We start from the raw sequence: 25,701 nt of genomic DNA on the forward strand, positions 1-25,701 counted from the left end.
AGATATTGATTAGCATTGGCAAATTCTATGCAAATATGAGCCCTTTTTGTGATGCATTTCCTCTCTTTTGACCACCCTATGTAGAAAATGGAATTTCTCACTCATGCAGCATTATGACATGACATTCTGTCCCTACTGAAATTCCATCTTCTATACAACTACTCAAGGTACAGGAGCCCTCTCCTCCTTTGCATCTAGGCATCCTACCGAGGCAGGAAATCCAAATCTTGGCATATAGTATAATGTCTCCTATCTAGCTCATTATGGTAACTATGTTTATAGAGTAGGCCTCAATCAACCATCTCCTGCTGTAGTGCAATTATTTGACAGAAGTAAATTGCGGGAAATTAACTGTTCTTTCTACATCTGCTGCTTTAAAAAAACAAAAACCTGCACATGAGTTCAGCAAATGATTATTGTTCCCCTGTCATATGACAGAGGAATGGTGAACCTGCCCCTTGCCAGAAGAAAAGATAAGTGCTGGTTATGACAGCAACAGAACAATGCTTTTCTGTTTGTAGTATCAGGGCTGGGATTAGCAGCAGTAGGGGAAAGTGTGTCTGTCCCTCTCTGTGTGTGTACCAGCCCTACCCAACCTGGTGCCCTCCAGAAAGTTTGGACTACAACTCCCAGCATTCCTGACCATTGGCCATTCTTGCTAGGACCAATCCAAACCAGTTGGAGTGTACCAGATTGGAGAAGGCTGCTTCTGGGTATTTTTGTTGAGCGTTGGCAGGAGAAGTGAGAGTGTAGAGTCTCAAAATATGGTAACGCTCCATTTATTTTTAGGCATACCCTTATCTAGGAGTAAATCAGGGCCAATCAAAGTCATTTTGTTGCCTGAGGAGAATGGCAACAGGGAGCCTCTCTCCATTCTTCAGACTAGTAATTGAATCTTCTTTTAAAACTTGCAGTGGTCCAGCATTGGTCACCTGAGGTAACTCTGTTTAAAGGTAGGGATAGCCCTGTAATTCCCAATGGAAACAGTGAGACTTACTTCTGAGTAAACATGCATAGATTTGCACTGTCAAACTAGCAACAGACTCAGAAAACACAGTTGATTTTTAAATACTAAAGCTGATATCTGGACTAACCCCTTCATAATAAATAAGTGGACGACAGACACCAAGCTGAAACGAAAGGTCAGAAACCTGAGCTAAATTTTCAGTAGCCTAGTTTTGAGAGGCAGATGGATACATGGTGGGTCCTACTGCATGAGATAAGAGTGTGAGTTGTTGTTGTTGTTTTACTTCCTGTGTGAGGAAATTAGCAACTGGAGGCCAGAATTGCCAATTTTTATCCGTTATCCATTTACCCTTTGCCTTTAACAGCTATGTGTCTAGTAGAAATATAGAATTTATAGTATTAATTACTGCATATGCACATTAAAGGCATAAAATTATTAATGAGATCAGTACACAGCAGCAACTGGTGTATACCTTGAGAAAACAGGCATTCCATCTATTAAATAAATACAACTGAGGTATGCCAGATAGTTGGCATACCCATTAGGCTGCATGTATATGTTTGTATGCAATGGTGGCAAATTGTAAGTTAATGAACTCTCAGATCTATTTGTAGATCCTGGGCATCATCTACACCAAGCAGGATATAGCACTATGAAAGCAGTATACGGCATGTGTCAATGGGCCCCAACAGTTGTCAGTGCACTTCTATACTGATATAAAGCAGTAGTGTGGCTCCTGCCTTTTATATACCACTTTCATAATATCCTGCTTGGTGTAGATTAGGCCCTGATCTACCTTCTGCCCACCCCTGATCTAATGCCTCAGTAGAGGCAGTGGGATCTTTTGCTGGTCCTGAAACAGACTGTCAATCAATTTAACCTTTGACACTATTACTTGAGAATTATCTTAGAAGAACTTATTAATAAATGCTCTGGGGCAGGTCAATGCCCCCAGGTAGCATTTTACCCTTTAAAGTGCCGGCTTGGTAAGTGTAGTTGAAAGAGTTTTATTGTAACTGTTTTTGTAAGGGCTGTACATACATCATCTTGGAGAAACCATGTTTGGAAATAAAACCCCAAACTCTAATAACGCCATTCTGAATGTTGAATCTAGCGGTGGCATTTCTGAAAGTGACAAAATATTTACGCAGTTGGCTTTAGTCCTGGCTGGGGCTTCTGGAAATAAACAGATGACTTGTTAAACAGTATAGAGGTGGGGAAGGAAAATGCAAAGGGAAAATGTCTGACATATTGCACAACATGTGCAAATAAAATCACAGGTTTTCTGCAGGGTGAGAAAACTCAGGAATTAATAGTTCTCCTTGGGATTTAGAGTCAATCTTGAATGGAAACATGCTGACCACGTCTTCCAGAAAGTCTGAGGACCACTTCCCATGTTTCTTTTTCCTATACACTCTTAAATTGCATGTAGGGAATGGCCAGAAAAAGGATGAAGATGAATGCCTTCAAAATGCACAGAGTCACAGAGGGTCAACTCCTGAAAAAAAATAGTTTGGGGAGTGAAGAGATAACAAAAATGATTAATTCAGCTTTTCTCAACCTAGGAGCTTCAGATAATGGTCAGTTATCTGACCATTTACCTTTTTTTTCTTAGTGTGGTGAAGGATGTGTCCATCCATATACACTTACCTGCTTGTACATTCAGGAAGCCCTTTAACAACCTTTTAAATAATGTGTGTGGTTCCCTGCTCCCCAGAAACAATCCCCGCCATTTCAAGAACACTTAATATTGGTACCCATACTTGGGGTGGGTGGGGAAGTGGCATAGGCCTAAATCCAATGTACTGTTAGCGGAAGAAATAGCTGGTGGAGCTTCTCTCTATTTTCCTGCTGTGGAAGCAGTGCATACCTAAACCTAAGATCTGCAACTGGTTGCACAAGCAGTTGCATAAGTGGAATTTTAGTTGGATTCTCCCCTTGTACATGGTTTGGAACTTGGGGGGCAATCTTATGCATGTCTAGAAAGAAAAAAAGTTCTACAACTTTCAGCATAGCAGGTTAGGGAATGCTGGGATTTGTCGAACTCTTTTCTGTCTGAACATGCATAGGATTGTGCTCTTAGTTTCCACTAGAGCTACATGATTTGCACTAGCGGAATGGCACCGTTGGATATAACCTCATATTTTCATATAAACGGTGTGCTCCCACCCTTTTCCCCAGCACCTTCAAGGCCTTTCTTTACATCACCCTTCCCTATGCTGGCTGGGAGTGATGATGGGAGCTGTAATCCAATTTATTCCTCAGTTTGGGGAAGTCTGACAAACCAACCTGGTGAACTTCTGCTTATCATGCAGCTGTTAAAAGCACAAGAACTCTACCTATAAAAAGCAGTCCTGGTCATTTGTCTTCTCTCATGCTAGAGTTCTGGGCTATGTGTGTGCACCCTGTGCCCACCCAAAAACAGCTAAATATCTACACCAGGGAAAGCTACATATTGCAACATGTGTAAATAATGCAAATAAAGAAATATGCACTATCTCTTGCATTTTGCATACTTTATTCTGCTACTAATAGGGCAAAGTACTACAGGATACTGAAGTCCCAATCCCTGATAACTGGAAATCCTATTCAGCTTTTGCCCAAACATTTTAAAGACAGTCTTATAGGGTGTCCAGATAAAACAACAACAACACAGGGATCCTCTATCTTTAATTGCTGTGTAGAAGAGGGAATTTCAACAGGTGTAGCTCTTACACAGTTATTAAAGCACAGGAGCCCTGTGCTTTTTAATCATCTGGCCACCCTAGTACACAAGCTATAAGAGCTAGTAAGTTGCTTTTCCCCTCAAAGGGCCTCAATAAAAGCTGGGATACTCAGGAAACTGAATTCTGAACTCAATGCTACATTCCGTGCTTTGTGCTTGCATGGCATTGCATATTGTAGATTTGGAAAATGTGCAGAGAATGGCAAGCCAAATGATGAAGGGACTGAAGTAACTCTCTTGTAATGAAAGATTATAATATCTGGGGTGGGGGTTGGTTAGAAAAACAGTGAGTAAAGGGGGAAATAATTTTAAGTATAGGAAATAATGCATGGTGTGGAGAAAGTGGAAAGGGAGAAGTCTCTCTCTCTCTCTCTCTCTCTCATATAACACTAGATCCTGGAGTCACCCAATAGTGGGAAATGCAGGACAGATAAAATGAAGAATTCTTTTGCATAGCCCATACTTAAACTATGAAATTTGCCACTACAATTGGCAAATGGCCACCAACTTGGACGGCTTTAAAAGGGGATTAGACAAATTCATGGAGGAGAAGTCTATAAATGGCGACTAGTCATGATGGCTGTATGATACCTCCAATAACAGAGGCAGTATGCTTCTGTACACCAGTTGCTGGAGAACATGAGTGGCACTCATGTCCTGATTCTAGGCTTCCCATGGGCATCTGTGAGAACAGAATGCTGGACTAGATAGGTCTTTCACTGCATCCAGTACAGCTCTTCTTATGTTCTAATACATATAGTATAGCCCGTGATATTGTCACAGCACTGCTCATATGCTACATTGTATGAGCCTGTGCTGCAGTGTATACTGCAGAGGCTCACTTAGAGGGTGAAATCATTACTTTCATTTTTGGAAACTCATTCAGCCACTTAAGAACATAAGACATGCCATGCTGGATCAGACCAGCACTCTGTTCACACAGTGGCCAACCAGCCGTCGACCAGGGACCAATAAAGCAAGACATGGTGCAAGAGCACCCTCCTACCCGTGTTCCCCAGCAACTGGTGCACACACACTTCTCTTGGTTTGTGGAAGCCATGACAAAATGTCATGATTAGCCCCCCAAAATATACAGTGCAATCCTATCCATGACTAGTCCCACTTATTTCTATGGGGGTTATCCCAAGTACACATTCAAAAGACTGCAGTTTTAGAGGCTAAAATTTGGGACATTCTTTAGAGGTTGAAAGGAACAGATTCTGTAATGAGACAACTGGCACAGCATAAGTTGTTGGAGGTAACTTTATACTTAAGGAAAGCTTATGTATTGAGTTTATCTTTTAGAAAATAAGCGGTTATTTTACCCACATACTTCAATATTGGGGAAAGCACTGAGTAAATTATTACAAGTTAGCCTAATTGTTACACTCAAGTTTACTATGCAGAGAAGGTCTCATCTTTCTCAGGTCAGATGAAGGTCAGAAACGAATCTGAAGCCATTGGTGAGTGTGACTAGAATACACATACTATTAGAGCAAAACAGAGGAACTTGCAAATTAGAGGTAAACTTGTTATGGCATTTGCTTTCTAATGCATTGTCTATTCTTGCTGATTAAATGTAATTTTTGGTTTGTGAAATTACAGGGTTACTAATTCCTATGATTTTATCTTGATTTTAGCTGTTTCTTAGAGACAGTCTCTCAAGATCTCAGCTTTCATTTAAAAGAAAGAAAGAAAGAGAGAAAGAAAGAAAGCCCCCAGCCTTAAACACACCCTTGAGTAAATCTCATGGTGTTTATGATCCCACATTTCTAACCTTCCTGCCTGAGCAGAAAAGCTAGAAATTATGACTGAAGAGAAACCCTAAAGTTTCAGAAACTATAAAGCAAATAACCTCCCTTTTAAAAATCTAATATTGATAAACCAATCCCTTTGGCCCCATTCATGTTTTCTTGGACACTTGGAGTCAGCAATCCTGCACTCACCACCTAATAACAGCCTCCTATGTAAGCAAACAACCATTCTGTTAGCTGTTTTCAGTCACTGTTTATAATTTCTGACCACAAGTTGTTAAGAACTGTTTGCCTGACTTGCTTTTGAAAAGGATTATCTTTTAGGCAGACTGAAAAGCAAACTCAGTTGAAGTTTGCATGCTCCCATTCAGGTACGTGCTCAGTTCTCAATTTCACCTGATGCAAGGCAGGAATCAAACACATATTTCTTCTAAGCTGGGCATTGCTTAAGCATGTGTTTTGTTTTATAGCTCTGACATGAATTATGAGCTGTCTAGGAGCAAGCCCTGGTTCAACTGGGATACCACAACCATGTGCGGTGCAGAGGTTTGAGTGACTGTGTACAAACTAAAGTTGCAATCCAATGCACACTTTTCTGGGTCAAAGATGATGGGACAACATCTGTAGAGCCACAGGTTCCCCTCCCCTGATGTATAGGGATTGCACTGTAAGTACGAAAAAAGGAGGGGGGAGGGAAGAGAGAGAAAAATGATATACATAATCAGTTTTGTATATATCCATATCAATGAATACATATGAAATGCAACTTTCTAATAATTATACATAAACTTCAAAAAAAAGTGGACCAGGTTTCTTTTTATATATATATTTGGATTGAATTATACTATAAATGTAAGAGAGTACTTATATTGGATCCCACTTACACATTAGAGTTGTTTTAGGGTGGCCAGGTAAAACACCTCTAATGTACAAGATACCCCTGCTGAAACTCCCTCTTCTATACAAGGATTAAAGGTATAGGAGCCCTGTCCTCTTTTTCACCTGGTCACCTGAACAGTGTTGATTGTGTGCCAAACCATTGCAGCAGCTGTGTTGCAGCAACCAGGGTGAGTTGAGGGGCAAGTAGAATAGCTGCAGAGGTCCTGGTAATAGTGAGGAACAGCGTGAGGAAGCATGACTTGATGCTTTAGGCAACAAACCTTTGCTAAGTTTGCTAAATGAATCTCCTTTCAAAGGATGTCTGGTAGGAAGGCTGGGAAGGTCCTTTACCTCAGACCTTTGACAGTTGCAATTGGAGAACATTGATCCAATTCAGCGTAAGATAGCTTCATATGCTCAACACAATTCTTTGTTGACTTATTTTCAATATGTATATATTGATCTACATGCAATAAAATATCTGAGCTGTAAACAATAAAAAGAGAAGAAATCATCATCATCATATAGCAATACTGTACAAAATTAGAACCATTTAAATTGGATTGTGCCAATTTAGGCACAAGTCAGGAAAGGCTTGTTAAAATAAAGATGTCTTCAGCAGGCGCCAAACATGGAACAGTGTTGGTGCCTGCTTGACATCAAGAGGCAGGGAGGTCCATAGAGACAGACACTACCTTGAGTGGACTCCAAACAGACTGTATATTTTGCATGGAACCACCCGTAGTGCCTCATTTGATGATCTCACTGATCAGGCAAGCTGGTAAGGGGGAAGGTGTTCTCTCAAATATCCTGGTCTGTAAATATATCAACCCTGATCAATCTGGCTTTATTAAGGGTAGGCAGATTGGTCTTAATATCAGGAAAGCTATTAATATCACAGAGAAGGCCGCAATCAGTAAGATTCCAAATATAGCTTTTTCTGGATGCCACTAAAGCCTTTGATAGAGTGGAGTGGCCATATGTGAGGTGTCGAAAGCTTTCAACATTGCACCTAGGTTTATCAACTATATAAGGGCAATATATTCTAACCCAGTTGCAAAAATCTTAGTGAATAGATAACTCGTAAAGGAGCTGAAACTTAAAAGAGGGACTAGACAGGGTTGTCCCCTGTCACCGTTACTTTTTGCTTTGTCCATAGAACCACTGGCCTATAAATAACACATTCAGTTATTTCCTTACATGTCAAATACACATTTTTCTCCCATTAAATGGATCAAAATGAAGAAATAGAAGAAGAGGGAACGGGGGACATTTCTTCAAAAAGCTTCTCTTTTGATCAGATTGTTGATTGTATAGTTACGCAATAGATTTGTTGATAGTTTATGCAATAGATTTTTTTGCAAAAAAAATATCCTGGGTTTAGTAACTGGTGTTCCAACTGGTGATTGACCAGATGATTTCCTTTAGTTTGCACTGTAGAAGCCATCCACTTGCACATGGCTGGAGTTGGACCAGCAATTTTTCTCCCTTTCCCAAAAGTATGGCTAAAAGTACCTTTCTTCTAGGAGTGAATGTGGTCTCTTTTCTCTATTCACACTCAGACCAATGGCTTAATTTCACAGTTCCATTGCTCCAACCTTAGAGCTCCATCACACTAGTTAATCTTGAATATGTCAAAGATTGAATATGCCTTTGGTCTTCCCCATTAATTTTTTATCTGAAACCTAACATGTATCTCCTGTAAAAGATGTGGCACATGTACCAGGGATTGATCAGAGTAACTTACTGCATGCACACATCTTTAAAAACATGTTTTCTCTCCAGAAATGTGTGAAGATGTGATATAAATGTTAAAGGAAATAAGAGCTGCCAGATTAGATCAGTATATCTGGTCAAAATGGTGGCCAGTATCAGACATTCGGGACCAAGGGTGAGGATGTTGCTGATCTACAGCCCCCATCATACTGGCTAAGGCTAATGGGAACTGGAGATATCTGGAGGGTACAGGTTCCCTACCCCTGCTCTAGATGAAAGAAAGAAGAGAGAGACATGGTGACTATAAAGTGATCTACCCTCCTTCCCACTCACCTATGATTAAGGCCCATTGAACTCAATGGGACTTATTTCTAAATGGACATGTATAGGGTTGTGCTGTCATTCTTTTTGGGGGAGTGGGGATGGGATTTGGGACACTATGAATATAAAGTGGCCAGGTGAAAAAGGACAGAGTTCCTGTATTTTTAGCAACTGTGTGGCAGAGGGGATTTTAGCATGAGAAACTATACCTGCTATTAAAAGTTGAGGAGCCCTATCCTCTTCTTCACCTGACCATCCAACAAAATGTATGTCTTGGCTAACAGCTGTTGATAGAGCTGTCCATAAATTTGTCTTTTCCATTTAAAAATTCTATTATATATGTTAGCAGAAACCCATGGCAATTTGTTCTACAGATAAATTGAGCACTGGATGAAAACACACACATTGCTTTGTTTTATATCAGAGGTATTGCCTGTTTTGCTCTCTCTAGTTCTTGGACTAGATTCATCTCATGACTGATCTCATAGATATTTATCAGATGCTGTACCATCTTCTTCCTAAGCTGAAATCCTATAGCTTTTCCATTCCTTCTTGTGTAGAAGGCATTCTACTTCCCAGATATTTTTTGCTGACCTTCACCGTTTTCTCTAGTTTTGCTATCTGAATTTTGACATGGGTAGTCAGCTCTGAAGTCAGTACTAATGGGAAGGAATGTGACTTTATCGGAGTATACTGACACTGTTGTTTATAGTAAATTGTGAAATGTATAAATGTATGTAGTTCTCACACTACTGTCCCATCTAGTCTAGTCCTGTCTGATCTGACTTGTAGCACTTTTACAATTTATCAGGCAGCGGTTTTTCTTTTCTTTTCTTCCTAACCTGACAACCTGAGATTTGGATTGCAACCTGAAGCTCTTCCCATAACTGCATTTATTATTTAAATAATAAATAAATGGATATGCTGGGAATAGGTTCCATTCTTGCTTTGCTGCCTCTCATGCACATGATAGTCTTACCTGAGATCCTTTTTCTCTGGAGGTTCAGAGATTGAACCTGGATCTTTCCGCTTGCAAAAGTTATGCTCTTTCACTGAGACATGACTCCTCAACCTAAATATTCACAATTGTCAGCAAACCATTTTCCCTAAGTGGCACAAGATGTGCTGGTTCATGTCTGTGCTATTATTCCTTTTGAGAAATCGACCCCAAATATAGAAATCCAAGATCAGGTGCCGGTGTAATCCAGCAAAGTTTCAGCACACATTAAGGACAATTAACGTTGGACGAGGATGGGCTGAGAATGCTCATCCTCTTTAGAATCAATACTTATAATCCTATTGACTTCACCATGGAGGCAGGTTGGGGAGGCAGCTGGTTCTGCTGCTCCAGCTATTGATTTTGAATTGGATTTGAATGCATTGCTAATACCTAGTGTCTTCCTATTCAATATTATGTATGTAGCTGTTTAGTATTTTGCCATTTGGTTGCATGTAATACTGTGGATATAAGCCTGGTTTATGAGTGTTTATACTAGTGTGTAAATGTGTAATTTATAACTTCAGCATATAAATCAACATAGTTAAAGGTCTTGTCCCTTGTGCCTTGAAGTCTGTTTCCAGATTTAGATGAAGCATTAAAAAAATACTGTTTAGTTTTCCTCTAGTTGCGGTGCATGTAGGGAGCTATATACTGCTCTGCATTTCAGCAGCAACTAACCATCATCAGTTACAGCAAAGTTATGTTCATTTGAAAGAAGAATTTGTATTTTGATCCAAAAGTTTTGGAGTAGCAGCTTGTCAGAAAATGTTATATTTGCACAATGAATGGCTTCCTCTCTGGATCTTCCAGTGGTGTTGTCATGGTCCCAGAGGCTTATTGAGTTGAGCCAACACGCTTCTCATCTTCAAACCCAGCTGTGGGGTGACATTTAACATTTGAGAGAATAAACTAGCTGATGTTCACATTGGTCCTTAGTCCAGAGTAACCTTGCCGCTTTAAACGACGTGCAAGTGGGATGTTACATGTCTCATTTGAAACTCTTACCACAACCCCACGTTTAAACTTACATCTAGCAGTGTGGGAACAACATGTGCACAGTGTGGGTCCCACATTGCAGGCCATTGCTTGTGGATAACACAACCACATAGTTAGGGCTGATAGTGTGCATCTGTCACACCTGTCTGGCAACTGCCTTCCTAGAGGGGGTGCATAGCAAGAATTCACACAATCAGCCTCATCCACATGGTCACATTATTCACACATGCCAGTTTCACGCAAATGTCTTGTCAGTTTCAAGCGAAGTCCTTTGGCTGCTTCTGAATCAGTGTGTGTGTGTGTCCCTCCTTTTCCATCCTACTTTGTGTTGCTCTTGTTCTTATTTGAATGGGAGTTGGTGGGGGAAGGATACCGATCTTCATTCCTTTAAGCATGTGAAGCTGAGTGGGGGATGGCAGGAGACAGGGGGAAGCAGAGATGGAAACGTTCTCCATGGGGGGATCCTGCATCTCCCCACGCTTTTTTAACAATGGGGGGGTCCAGTTTTTATTGGGAGCCCCCATATGGGAAAGGATGGCTTAATCCTCTCACTAACTGTGATTTGCCTCTCAATTTCTCTGCCATTGGAGATCCTGGTGCTGCATTTGAAGTCTCCTCCTCTGTACACTTTCCTTTCCTTTTTAAAGTTGCAAAAATTATATACTGCAATCTGAGGGGCTCTAATTTGGAAATGCATTCCATTGAACTCAATGGGATTTATTTACTGAGTAAGCATGCAAAAGAGTTGACTGCAGTCTTACATAATGTTCTACTTTGGTGTTCAGTTACACGAGAAACAAATCCCAATCCCTGTTGTCCAAGGGGGAGTTGTCCCCACTTCAAACAAATAAACGGTAGGAGGAGGTACAAAGAAGATCTGGGGGGGGGGGATAACAACATGTGTAAGTGAACCTCAGTGGATCTCCCCAACACGCTACAGCAGAGGTGTAAGTTGACAAGTTTTCATATGCTATATAAGCACTATATAAGCGAAATGAGATAATGTGAGGGTAAACCAGAACAAAAGTGTACGTGGGATGAGGCTTCAAGTTTGCACCACACAGAAGCACCTCCTATTGTACTGGGTGCAGGTACAAAGCGGCTAGCACTCAAGCAAGGAGCAAGTCAAACACGTGTCTGGTTCCAGGATATGTTTCCTAATAGCAAATATCAGCAGGCCACAACAAATCTTTTTAGAAGGAGCCAGTTCAAAAAACAAAAACAGAGCATAGAACAAAGGGGAGAGAAATCCACATGGACAAAGTTGCTGTAAGAAAGTGTCAGAGCAGAGCCCACAAGATTCCTTGCATCATTGAACATGGGCTTGGAGAGACATGGATTAAAATTTCTAATCAATCATGAACACTCTTGCTGGTCCTGATCATTTAATTTTATCTTTTTCCCATTTGTAAAATAGGTTGTTGAAAAGATGAATAATATGCCCTGTAAATATCTTACATAAAAGTGTTGAAGATGATATGACATGAAGCAGAAAATAGTCAAGGACATATCTGGATTTGTACACCCTCTGCTTTTGGTTATTATTTCGGTGGTTCAATCTAAACAATTTAAAGGGAAGGTGCTTTTCAACATTTACATTAAACTGCTGAATGAGGTCATCTGAAGTTTTGGAATTGGTCTGTCATCAGGTTGCTGATAACACCTAGCTGTACCTCTTGGTTACATGTGAGGCAATGTAAGTGCTAGGGCAGTGCTTGGGATACATGGATAAAATCCAACATAAACCCTACTTAGATCAGACCCATTGAAATGAATGGGACTTCATTTCAATAGGTTTGTTCTATACATTGTGTTTATTTATACTAAAATTAAAACAGAATAACAGGCTGGAGCATAAAAGCTATTCTTTTTCTTTAAAATCTTGGTCAACCACTGGACTTCATGGAGTCTTTTTGCAATGAGATGTTAATCTATGGATTAACTAAGAGCAACATGGTAAAGCAAAACTATTTCTTGTATTGCCCTTAGGATGTTTGCAGGTACTTCCATCAACAACTCTAATCTCCAAAGCCATTTGATAGATCATAGTGAGATTTCCAATATCTGTCAGTAGCCACATATAAGCACCAATGGCAACAGAGAGTGTGCAATTTTTTAGATGATGGAGAAAGGGTCAGAGTCCTGGAGCATGTCAAAATGTCAGGGATCACAGGCTTTTTCAGCTGAGGCAGTTGTTACTCAGTTGCTGCTAGAATCCAAATTTCTTTTTCTCAACAGCCCATCTGGTGTTAGAAATGTCACTTAATTTTCCCCAGCACTGAAACCGCAGTATGTTGTTACTGGGAAATATTTGTAGGAAAAAATAGATGGGCAAAGTAACAGTTGTGAGCAGTTGTGAGCAGAGAGATTTTTCTAGGGAATGGATTGAATTTCTTCGAGGAAGAGTTAGAATGTGAAAGTCAGTGGTACTGTATGGTCTGCCTTTGACCTTGTTGGATTTCTTTGAAAGCAGATGCTTCTTAGTGACAGCCAGCATTAAGGTATGCAGAGACCTGAAACCAGTACTAAAGGTCCATCCACAGTACCTCCTGAACCAAAATCAAGTATATGGATTACATATCTATACCTTGGTGGCAACGCAGAACTTTTCCAGATGACAAAGGGAAACCTTTTTTTAAAGTGCTGTACTAACATATCCTCATCTAGTATTAGCAGTGCAAATCTTGTCACCACACCATGACAGGGAGACCACTGCAGGAAATGGTGTAGGCCTGCTAGTATTCACTATGTTGGGTGTTTTTTCTTTAAAAGTGGACATGAACTCTTCAGTGATATGAAAAGGAGTGATCGGCCTTCAGAAAAACAAAATCAGTGGTACACTTAGGTAGTTTTACGCTCTGGACTTAATCGACTTACAGATGGGGGAAGACTGTTTAGACGGCAATATGTGTTACTTCACTTAGGGCACAATCCTTTGCATGTTTAGACAGGTAGGAAAGAAAAGCTGGTTGGGGAATGCTGGGAATTATAGGACTTTCTTCTGCCTAAACATACATAGTATTGTGTCCTTGCTTCAAAATGTGTTAAACTAGCCCTGCTGAGTTTGGTGGCTCTCCTGTTCACTCTGTGGAGTGGAGTAGGGCCCTGGACCTCTGCTCCAAAGTACTGCACTGAGTGCACCACTGGACAAAATCCTAAAAAGATATAGGTATGTGAGGGACTTGTAACTTTATGTATTTAAATGTATTTGAAATAGAGCTTCAGCTATTGGGCGGTATAGAAATGCAATAAATAAATACATAAATACTACCCTTCATCAAGAATGGTGTTTCACAGTAACAACTTAAAATACAACCCAAAAAGCACCAAAAAAACACAGAATTTTTTAAAAAGCAGGTAAAAGTAACAGATATTTCATATTTAAAAGGCCTGGGTTAATGCAAGTTTTTTGCCTGGCGCCTAAAAGATAATGAGGCTGGCACCAAGCAAGTCTTGCTGGGGAGAACATTCTATAACTGGGGCACCAGAGGTAAAACACTCCTCTTCCTAGCTGACATCCATATCGCCTCCTATGGGCAGCTGGAGAAGGGCATCAGCATAGACACTATACAACAGAGGCCTTGATATCTATAAGGCCACATGCCATATATAGCACTCCAGACATGTGGACTGAAGTTTGGGGAGGAGGGGGTCACTGGGAAAATGCAATCCCTACAACGCTCTCTCCCCACCTCATGCATATTTGGACTGGTGTATTAAATGTAGCTGCGTGAATATCATAGGACTCATTTTCTCTTTAAAGGGGGGGGGGGGAATCAAGTCTACCTCATCCCCTGCCAGTTGGTGAACTATTCCATAAAGAAAAAAAGCTTTTTTTTAACATTCCCCCTCTCCAGCAGAAGAGCATATATTTCCTGTATTTATAGCCTCCCTTCCCCAAAGAACTGGCAAACAGGTAATGCCTCCCTAGTATGACTGTGTATTGCTTTTCTCTACCCTGCAGTGTAGCTTTTTCCATTGTGTCAGGACACGGTGTTGCACTGCTAATGCTAGTTTGGGATATTGTTAGTAATACATTAACAAATATTTTTTCTTGACAACTGGAAAGGTCCTGTGTTGCCACAAACATATAAATATATCTAATCCATAGGCTTGCTTGACTTTGGTTCAGGAGCTATTGTGCATGTGCCCCTAATACTGGTGCAAGTCTCCACATGCATGCCTTAATGCTGGCACGAGGAAGCATCTGTAATGGATGTGATCCAACAAGGTCAAAGGCAGAACATATAACACTGACTTCTGCAACTGTTTCCAATACAGAATATCTCAAAAAGATATTTGCTCCTCCAGGAATAACCCCATTCTGCTTGCAAATATGCTTTACACACCCAATTCTTCTTGCAAGCTGCTATTTCTCTCCCCATCCCACCTTTGGTTTTCACACCTGCCATCAAGCTCTCAGATCCCATGGGATCCACCTACTTATATTGATTCTTATTGCCTTGTTATTGATTCTCAAGAGTTGAAGTGGCCTGGAGCTAAATACTGTTTGTTAGTGTTGAGGCAATCGGCACATGATCTTCAACTTGCTGAGGTCTGGGTTCCAAGCTGATGCGGTCTGAGTGGCAACAAAATCTATATTATCAATTTTTCTCTAGCTGCTTTGTTACATGTGTTCCTCCTTGCCCAACCTTGTGCCACCTGATTACACAGCCAATCCTACTTGATTCGGCAGGATGACATCAGTACTGACAGCTGTAAAGCAGAAACTCCAAATATGGACAAATTATAAGTCTTATTGTCACACGTGTAACCCCCTACACTAGCCTTTCCCAACCTGGTGTCTTCTAGTTGTGTTGGACTACAACTCCTATCATGCCCAGTGGCCATGTTGACTGAGCATGATGGAAATTGAAGTCCAGCACTTTTCAAGGGCACCACTTGGAGAAGGCTGCTGTAAACAATGAAATGATACATTATTGAGAGTTAGAAGTCCTTAAATGAGATGGAGGATCTTTGAAAAACTGAATTTATAGTGATTTGATCTAAACATTCAGTTGGGGATATGGTACAGTCCTGAAATGGCTTATATTTAGTAAGGGACTTACTGCAACACAGAGAAAGAGAGCAGGGGGCGATACCTTTGTGCAGAACCTCACCAAAACATCCGGTCCTCAGGTACGCACATGGTGGAATCACAGTATAATGCTCTCCCAAGTTCAAATTCCCTTCCGTTTGCATAACTATCACAGTCTCCACTACAACTACTCATTGTTTTTATGGATTTATGGGTGTCTAGATTTTATGGAACATAAATATTCTGAAAGGATTTTCTAGTATCTGTCCTAGAAAGATTGTTTGAGATATCTGAATGTGTTTTGGAGCTTGATGAAAGGGAGTAAAGAATCCATATGAAGAGTGAAAACTGACAGAAGAAGGTGACTGGTTACCTCTTAAGGAAGTTAAGTTCCTGGGGCTGAACTTTCCCTATTGACTGGCAAACTGTTGCTGCTAAAGCTTCTCCTCCTGTTGGATGAGTAGAGAACAGCAGTTCAGTAAAAAAAAAACCTACCTTCATTAGTGGCCATTAGACACAGGTTAAAAGCTGTTACAGAAGAACAGGGACGTACTGTGCAAATGCAAGAGGTCTCTGCAAGGTTAATGATGGCAGTTTAGAATGTGAAGGACAAATCAAGGAAGAGCTAAAGAACTGAGGAGGGTTAACATGGCATTAATTTAGGGGATCAGATACACCGTTTCTGCATATGTACCCTCTGTTATATGGCACTTTAGTCCAGGGGCTCATCTACACCAAGCAGGATATTCCACTATGAAAGCGGTATATAAAAGGCAGGAACCACACCAAGCAGCATATAGCAGTATGAAAGGGGTATATATAGTATGTCTCAATGGGCCCCAACAGTTGTCAGTGCACTTCAATACCACTATAAAGCAGTAGTGTGGCTCCTGCCTTTTATATACCACTTTCATAGTGGGATATCCTGCTTGGTGTAGATGAGCCCCAGGTTGGTATCTTATTGGGGCAAATGTTACACAGGGATCAATGCAGATTGTGAGGTTCACACAGCTGACAAGAGGCCTTGTTCTCAGGGTGGTGGTGAACCACTTCAGACTGCAGGTGGAGGCTCACATCACACACCCACACCCATACCCATACCCACTTCCACAAAGCAAACTAGGTGCCAGGGGAAGGGTTCTAGCGATCTAGTTATCATGTGAGCCTTCATCAGTTTTCTGAAGTTGTACAGCCCAGGTTTACCACAGTGAGAACTAGACCTTGGTGACTCAAAAGGACATTTTTTTGAGAAGTTTTAAAAATGTATACTATGTTTTTAACAGTATTTTATGTATTTTATACTTGCTGTTGTTCCCCACCTCAATCAAAATTGAGAGGTGGGTAAGAAATATTATTTATTATTATTATTAATTATTATTATTATTATTACCCATTTTCCCTGATGTCGTTTTCTGCATTCTTGTGTGGTAGGGAGATAAGAAGCTGACATCAGAGTGTACCCTGAGGAACAATCTCTGTTAGATATTGTGGTCTGAAAAACATGGCATTGGGCACGTATAGACAGACAGTATCACCCAAGATATTTTGCGGCAGCACACATACACACATATCCGAGTCAAGATGTATAGTACCCACAACTGACCAAGTTATTTGGCACCCAAGGTAGAAAATTCTACAAGTGTCTCTTCTTAGAAGTAACAATTTGCTGACTTCTCGTGACACCCAGAATCAGTTGCCTGAAGGAGTCATCTCACTCTGTCTAATGGTAGGGCCAGCACTTACAGGAGGCAGAATAATTTTGCTATTTATCTTCTATATGCTCCTGTGCACATAACTTCTAACCTCACTGCTAATTCTCTCTTCATTTTACCATGGGTACTGTCATATTTGCTGGTAGTTATCATAGCAACAGATTATGGCAAGCTCATATGGATAAGAGAACAAAATGTCAGTTCCACCTGATTCCAGTATTCAATCACCTCAATTAGACATTAAATTAAAAAAAGAATTCTGAAGTTAGCTGTTCTAATATAGAACAATCTAACAAATTGTTTCATACAATTTGCTGTGCCCAGGGTTACAGAAGCAACCATTCCTGCACTTTCTAACTACAGAAAACACATTCTTACCTCTTCTCAGAGACAACCCATTTGCCTATTGGATATTGGTTTCCTAATGCTGAAAATGGTATAATCGTTTTTGTGAACTGTTATAGGGTTGCAGAAGGGGATGCCTAAAGGGCATGATATGTTTGACATCTCTTAATTAGAAAGTCATATATGAACCCTCCCCCCGAAAGTAGGCATTGTGCATGTCTTGCATTTTTTTTATTCGAACGCGAAACCTTCATGACTAGGTATTTTTAAATAATTCTTTCCTGTTAACTGCCCTGCATGAGCAACGCGCGCACACACACACAGAACAAGCGAGAGGTTAAAAATGTGTGACATAAACTCTTTGGCTTCTATTCTGATAGTGATGATGGGGGCACATCAGAATAAAACATGTGTGGCAGGGGTTAATTTATACCAAGAGATGCTGAAACCCCTGAAGACTCAGCATCCTCACCAGACACTTCTGAGGCCCAGATCTTCCTAAAACACTCCTTCATAATACTAGATATGTGCCCTTAGTTATCGATGAGTGTCGACTAAACATTCTGCACATGCTTAGAGGTACTCTTCCTATAGACACATTCACAAGGCTGAACTCCGCCAATGATGGAAAACAAATTCCAGAGGTTGAACATTAAACCCCCTATACTTAGAAGGCATTTCCAAGAGTTTATGATTTAAATGACAACAAAGATTGCTCTTTAAAAACAAAACAAGAACAAAACCAAATAGTTTGACTAATTACAAATCACAGCTGGTCCAGAAGCGAGCATAGGAATGGGATGATCTCACTTCAGGGAGAAGTTGGTAGAAAAATCGCCGGGTGGTGGGGGCTCATTCAGAGGGGAGGTTAGTATAACGTGGCAAAGAGTCTAGATAATTTGCAGGGTTTCTTCTTCTTTCATTTCTGCCTCCTCACAACCCCACTCATCCCCCTGGGCTTAGCCGAAGGGTGAGAGAAAGAAGGCTCTTTGATCTGGAGCTTGCATTGATTCCGAGAACACGTCTCTTGCCTCAGACCAGGCAGGCACCAAAAACTAAAAAAAAAAAAAGGAAGGGGGGAAAAAAGGGGGGGAAAGTGTTGCAGGTCATGGCATCTGCAAGCTGGTTCTCTCTCTCTCTCTCTCTCTCTCCACCCCCCCTCTCTCCACCCCCACCCCGCCTTTCCCCTTTCCTTCTTAATTCTCTTTTCTGAACACAATCCCCTTTCTCATGCCCCTCCCCTCTTTCCTTCCTAGCCCGGCAAAGTGGGGGGAAGAGACTGCAAAGGGCTTGTTGGGTCTGGAGCTCGCACGGGAGTTTGCATTGATCCATTGATTGCACATGGTCTCTTGCCTGACCTCCTTGCTCCCAGGGAAGCTGTCTCCATGGCTACTGGCCCTACTCCCCCAGTGGCAGACTGTAAATTCCTGCAGGCAGAGCTGAGCAGAGCCCGGCCGGGTGGGAGGGAGTGAAGAAGGAGCAGGCAAAGGCAAATAAGAAAGAAAGAGAGAAAGGAAAAAGGGCGTTGCTTGGATGGACCTTTCACAGGTCCCCAGCACTAGACCAAGGCACTTTTTTTTAAATCATCTACTGCTCTCTAACAAAACTGGAACTGGTTGGGATTCCTTCTTGGAAAAAGGAAGCAGCTGAAGGGAGGACGATCAAGTCCACTTAAAAGATACAGCGGGTTTCCCTTTCCTATTTAGTAGCATCAGGAAAACTAGACGGAGTCCTGAGCAGATTTGGCCATCCTTTCTCCAGGACCGCTTTCACACACCACCAGGAAGACAGACCTCTCTGTGTGTGTGTTGGTTAAAGTTTGCATGCGCTCAGTGCGCTGCTTTAAAGCATCAGAGAAGACGACGCTTCCTGGTTCGACCCTTCTGCGCACAAGCCGATTGTAATGGGGGCCTTGGAGATTGTTGGATTGTGTCTACTTTCCTTTCTCCTCTACTCTGGCAACACCATGGCTAAAGCTAGTCAAGGTAAGAAGAATCTCTCTCTCCCCTCCGTGTCTCTCCCTACTATATATATATGTGTGTGTGTGTGTGTGTGTGTGTGTGTGTGTGTGTGTGTGTGTTACACACACATGCGCGACCATTCCTCTGGTTTTTAACCCCTTAGCAAGCGCTAGCAAAATATCAAATCTAATTGTCAAATGCAAATCTTTTGCTACTATCCTTTTAGCTTTAATTGTATTTCTTTGGCATGCTTTTAAAATTGTTGTTGAGGATCCCATGGTTAGGGTGTGTGTGTGAGAAGTGGATGGATATGTGGAAAAGTTTTTTTCTTTCCCAAGGCTATCAACAAGAAAATTGCTATCCACAGTCCTTTCCCATGTTCCTTCTGTTATGGGATTAATAAACATACTTTTAGAAGCGATTACTCTTTAAATGATGATGGGACATGCATGCACATTATTATCATTGTTGAATGTGAGTTATATGCACCGCAATGGGGCTTGAGATGTAGATATTCTTAGCAACGAGATGTGTTTTACATGTGTGTATTATTATTATTATTATTATTATTATTATTATTATTATTATTATTATTATTTATATAGCATCATCAATGTACATGGTGCTGGAAATAGTGGTGTACCTGCAAATAGCCTGATTGTCTTGCAGTGTCTTCACATTTAAAAACTGCACCAGATGTGTACACGCGCACACACACACACACACACACACACACACACAGAGACACACACTATAGCTGTACTTTTGCTGTAGCAGTAGCATGTCACCTCAAGATGAAATGGAAGGAATAGCATGTGATAGAAATACAGGAGTGGGAGATGTTTTTAATGAGTCATGTATTAAGCAATATGATTATATTTTAGCCATGTGGATTGTACCTCCTCTTTCCCTTCTCAAGGTTATTTTATTATCTCCTTAAAGGTCTTTCTTTTTTAAAGCAAATGAATAAGAAAAAACAGACTGGAAAAGTAGAAGAGGGTGTTTTTTTTCTTTTTCTTTTTCAGGCTTTATAAAGAGAGGACCTGGTTTCATGTAAAGCTTTATGATTTTAGCTTAGAAAGGAATGCTTAGGCTTTTCTCCGCTCTCCAATTATCTTCGGTGCATGCATTGCTTTCATATTCTTATCATAATATTTATTTATTAAGGCCTTTTGGTTTCAAATTCCATTGAAGCCCTGGCCAGATTTATGCTAAAATAGCAAAGCAAAATTCCATCCTGTAGAGACTTGACGGATACCTTCAGGGAAAGAAGGGGAGGGAGCATGATGTGGATTTGGGCTAGATTCTTGTTTGATGAAAATTAACAGGTAAAAATGTCTTGATGTCAGTTTCCACTACAGGAGAACCAAAATGACATTTCAGTGGAATCATGATGATTTAACATCAGATGGGAATCTGACCATTTAACTATTTGTTTTTGTTTTTTAAAATCCTTGATTTAGTTAAAAAAAAGCACCTTCCTGAAAGATATTAAGGTTATGTCATTTCAAAATACCTGAAACATTGGCCTCTCATACAGGACATGTATATTAATTCTGTGGCTCACAGTACTAGCCAATCTTGTAAATAATGTTTCTTGGAAATTGGGGGGGGGGGAGATAAGCAATAGCCACAAATGCAAATGTTTGAAGTGAACTTGAGCCCCACATCCTTTCTGATCCTCTGGAAACAGTTGTGCTTATGAATGAGAATTTGTATGTAGAGCGACACACTCAGACAGAGATTTATGAAGTTTCATAGAAACAAAGTTGTCCTTGAAAGAAGTATAGAAGTAGCTGGTCTATTGATCAGTTAAAAATAAAAATCTTCATTGGAAATCTGGCATCCACTCATTTTCCGAATGAGCAAGTGACCATGATAAGAAATGAACATTTAAAAATCAATACATTAGGGTTGGGGCATTTTGCCTTTCGAATATATCATTCCCTCAGCAGGTATGTAGTGGGTGGCCAAACTGTACCATGTAAAGGGGTCAAAGTGGGTTTCTACATACCAGAGGAATCCTTAAGGTGTGCTGGAAAATCTTTTTTTGTTTGTTTGTTTTTTTAAAAAATGACAACTCCCCCTCCCCAAACACTCCAAAGCAAGGGCCAAGGGCAAGCGTATGCACTCTTGTCTCATGCTGCCTCCAAATGCTGGCAGTAGAGAGCAGCATGGAGGCAGCACCAGCTTTTCACTGGCAGGCTGGGAGTTAGGCTGAAGGAAGGGAGCTGCTTGCTTCTCTTTAGCCTGGGGCCAAAAGGGGAGGGCTCAAGCCAAGGGGCTACATTGCCAGTCCCAAGAGCTGGCTCCATAGCACCCCATTCCTTAGAGATCTGCATGCTGAAATAAGCTTCTGTGCATGTTTGACTCGCTGGATCAGGAACTGGGGATAAATCAGATGCCTCTCTGATGCTCAAGTGGTCTGTCTGCTCTACGTTGCTTTCAGTGGGATGTGCATTTGGGTATTTGCCTCTGGAAGAGTGCAGGTAGTTCACATCTGCACCCGATTCAGCTTCTCATCCTCTCTGTGTGGATCTCCTTAGTTGGATTGGCGAGAATCCATGGGGTGGGATTGGAGATGTGGGGGTAAAAGGAAGAAACATTTGCTCCTCTTTGCTCTGCTCCTCTTCTTCCACTTTCACAAAAATATTTTCACAGCTCCACAATGAAGCTTTAGAATTGAAAGAACGTTTGTGGAGTACTTTAAGGATCAGCAACAAGGAGGCATCAAGGCTAAATCTGGCTTCATGCAGAATAGCAGCTGCCCTCTTCTCCCCCCCCCCCCGGTTGAGATCACAAAGGCAAAAACGATATATGGAAGGAGCAGTGACTCTTGTCATGAAACTTGACAGCTGTCTGTCTAATGATGGGGAGGGGAGAGAGAGGGTGGTCTGCAACATTCCACCCCATTCTCAAATTGGCTGTCCAGGAAAAATAGTTCATGACCAGGCTATTAAATTATGGATTTACTGAGTTTGCCACAAAGTCACAGGAACACTGAGGCATCACAATTACATTACATGTTATGCCTACAGTTTAAGAAATGATTTATTCGTTTGCGTGGCTTATTGATTTATTAGGTTTTTGAGCAAGGCTTTGCTGACTTAGGCCAGATCTACACCAAGCAGGATATAACGCTATGAAAGAGGTATATGGAATGGGTCTTGGGTCCCAATAGATGTCTGTGCACTTCAATACCATTATAAAGCAATAGAGTAGATCTTGCCCTTGTGTCAAACCATTACAATCCCATCATGGTAATGCTATATCCTTCTTGCACATTTATGCCTCATAGGACACACAATGATATTTGTTGCTGAATTTTGTATAATGTGGAATAAAAAGCAGGAAATGACACTTTGAAGGCGGTATGAGGAGTGTATAATTGGCCCAACTGTAAAGCAGTAGTGTAGATCTAGCCTTACTCAGAACATTTTAATGCTCCTTGTTGACATTCTTAATAATATTATGAATTATCCATTGGAAGTTTAGTCTGAAAGAAACAGATTTAATTTCAGTTACCCCTCATGCCACTTTAAAGAGAAGTCGGAGAATACAATAATAGTTGGCCAGTCAGTTTTGGAATGGTAGGAAGAATTAATAATATGCATCAACATAATATGGATTTCTCAAAGAGGCAACAGGAGATGCTAACAAATAAAAAATTGTAAATGTTGATCTGCCAGCACATTCTGCTTCCTTTCCCTAATCTTGGAGGCAAACTACTCAGAAGGTAGGATTTGGTTGGGTATTCAGATATGGAAAAAAGTAGAATGATTGAACATGCTTAAGGAACTTGCCCAACCAACTGGGCAGGAAAATCTGAATTATGTTTTGGGCATTGTCACGTACTTTAGCAATTAGCAGTTAGGCTGCAACTCTTAAACCACAGCATTCATTGGGACTCCTCCAGGGTACATGGCTTGAGGGTTTTTGGAATTGATTTCTCCAGGAAAGAACAAGCAAATGTGCTGCTTCCATTGTGCTCGCTTCCACTTTCAATCAACAATCCAGGAACATCCCATTCCTGGGTAGTCATAATTATGTCTGAACCCGGAACTCTGAGTTGTTTAGGATGCAAGACAGAAAAAACACTCTGCAACTCTTAGGAAATGCTGGGAGTTGTATCCCCCTTTTTATGTATAAATATGCACATTTAGGGGTTAAACAACCCAAAGTTAACTCAACAATCACTTTGATCCAGAGTCCAGAAGGAAAATGCTCTGTTAACATCTCTTAAATCCACTATTACACTTGCAAGTTAACATATTGGTTCTCCTGATGCAGACCCAGTGCCAAATGCAGTGAAGCAAATTTAGATTTTGCAAATTCTTGTATTAAATATAGGTAGGGTGAATAATTCAACTAATTGCTAACTCACAGTTAAAATCATTAATTTGGCTATGCTAAAATCTTAACACTTCTTTGGATCATGTTTCAATGGAATGTAAAGGACTCAGCCTCCCATCACAATCCGTACTTCCCCAGAGGCAATGGTGTAGAACATGATTATGAGAAGGATGATGTAGAGCACTAATGGGTTGGGTTCTTTTAAAGTCAGAATGCACCCGCAGGGCCTAAAACAGGGGAAATTTTAAAGAATATAATTCGCTTGATTGCAGATATATGATAATCTACTTTCTTCCTCTTCCTTCTCTCCACCTCATAGTATAACTCCCCCTTTCCCTTCAGCCCCCTTTTTCTTCTCCTCCTGCTTATTCACTCAAAAAATCATACAGGATGATTGTCTCCTGCACTTCTGAAATATGAAATATAAAACTGTAAACATTTAGACATGCAGCAGTTCAAAGGAGAACTTTGATGGAAGACATCTAACATGCCTGTACTTAGTTTTGAGAGGGGGGCGGATTGGAAGAGCGGCTAAGTTTTCTTTTGTAACAGCAAGGCAAAGTTTAAATGTTCATACACCTTGAATCATCCTGTCTTGAGGGGCGTTACTGTATTCAAAGTGTAAGGGTTATATTGTTTTTACAAAAAGTCACATTGGAATAATCTACATAGGAAAATATTCCAGGACAACTTTAACCTTCATTTTCAAAGTTATAAGTCCCCTGAGAGGCTTAGGAGAAGCTTACGATGATGGCAAATAAAGTGTACTCTGTCTTCACAATCTTAAACTAGCCTCAGTGTTCTGGATGGTCTTCAGCTTATGCAGCAAACATCATGGGGCTCATGCAGTTCTTGCTTTCTTTCGCGGAATGTAAATAATTTAAGGATGGTTTTAATTAGTAAAAACCAACACCTAAAGAAACAAAGATTTCACTTTTCCTAAAAAAAGAAGAAGAAAGGAAGCTAGCGTTTAGCTGTTAGGACCAATATGTCATTAATTATAAATAAATAATAATATATAATATATAAATAATAATAATAATAATAATAATAATAAATTTCTGTAGAAATCTACTTAATGATGCCAGGCCTCATGTTTAATTTAGTAAATTCACAGCTGTTTTTTTTTTTTAAATGCAAACCAGGAATACAGAGCAATCCTTATCCATACTAGTATAAAATGAGCATGCATGAGACCAAAAACAAACTTTCCTTTTTCCAAAGTGGACTGTTACCATAAAAACAGAAAATCAAACTTGGATCTTATGGAAGACAAAAACAATGTAAAGAAATCTACAAAGAAATGTAAGTTGCAGTCAGACATTTGAGATTGAACAGCCCCAACCATGGAACTACAGTCTGATTATAAAATGCAACAGACAGAGAGAAGACAGCAAGCTTTAATGACAGAAAAAATTGTCAAATGCCCTATTCTTAATACAACTGTTGGCTCCAGCAGACCTCAAGTGTCTATAGAACTTATGCCCATCTGATCCTGTGTGTTTTCAAACCCACTTCATTTGGTTCAATTGCTGGTCTATGCAAGTAGTGTCAATGGAGAAAAAATCATGTGATGACTAGTTGTTCACAAGATTGGAGCTGAGGGTGGAATTAGTTCATTGAATCCTTTTAATGGGAGAAAAACTATACCTCACATTATTTTTATGGACTTCAAAGACATGCGAAGCATGTAATGCTGTTTCATGATTTATGTATACAAGGTTGACTATCTCAGTGTAATCGCACAGTATAATTACTTTCCATTACCTGCTGGAGCAAGGCATGTCCCAACACAATATATTGAGACTCAGTCTCCCCCCCCCTTTTTTTTTTTTTTTTTGCAAAATACTCCAGATATGAAAGTTGACAGGACAATTTCCTCAGGGATGATGTAGATCAGTTGATTGTCTACTGGGCTTCAAATGTGGCATCTG

At 40.5% G+C, this 25,701-nt stretch overlaps 1 protein-coding gene across 1 annotated transcript in view; it reads left to right on the forward strand.

Moving 5' to 3' along the window:
- Positions 1-19,270: 19,270 nt before the first annotated feature.
- SCUBE3 (signal peptide, CUB domain and EGF like domain containing 3) overlaps positions 19,271-25,701 on the forward strand; it is a 152,074-nt gene continuing 145,643 nt past the window's right edge. Inside the window, exon 1 of the mRNA XM_063141508.1 lies at positions 19,271-19,438. Within this exon, the coding sequence (XP_062997578.1) occupies positions 19,357-19,438 (82 nt within the window). The 5' untranslated portion in view covers positions 19,271-19,356. The remainder of the gene's footprint in view (positions 19,439-25,701) is intronic.

The sequence above is a fragment of the Elgaria multicarinata genome, chromosome 1 (genome assembly GCF_023053635.1).
Source record: "Elgaria multicarinata webbii isolate HBS135686 ecotype San Diego chromosome 1, rElgMul1.1.pri, whole genome shotgun sequence".
Lineage (NCBI taxonomy): Eukaryota > Metazoa > Chordata > Lepidosauria > Squamata > Anguidae > Elgaria > Elgaria multicarinata.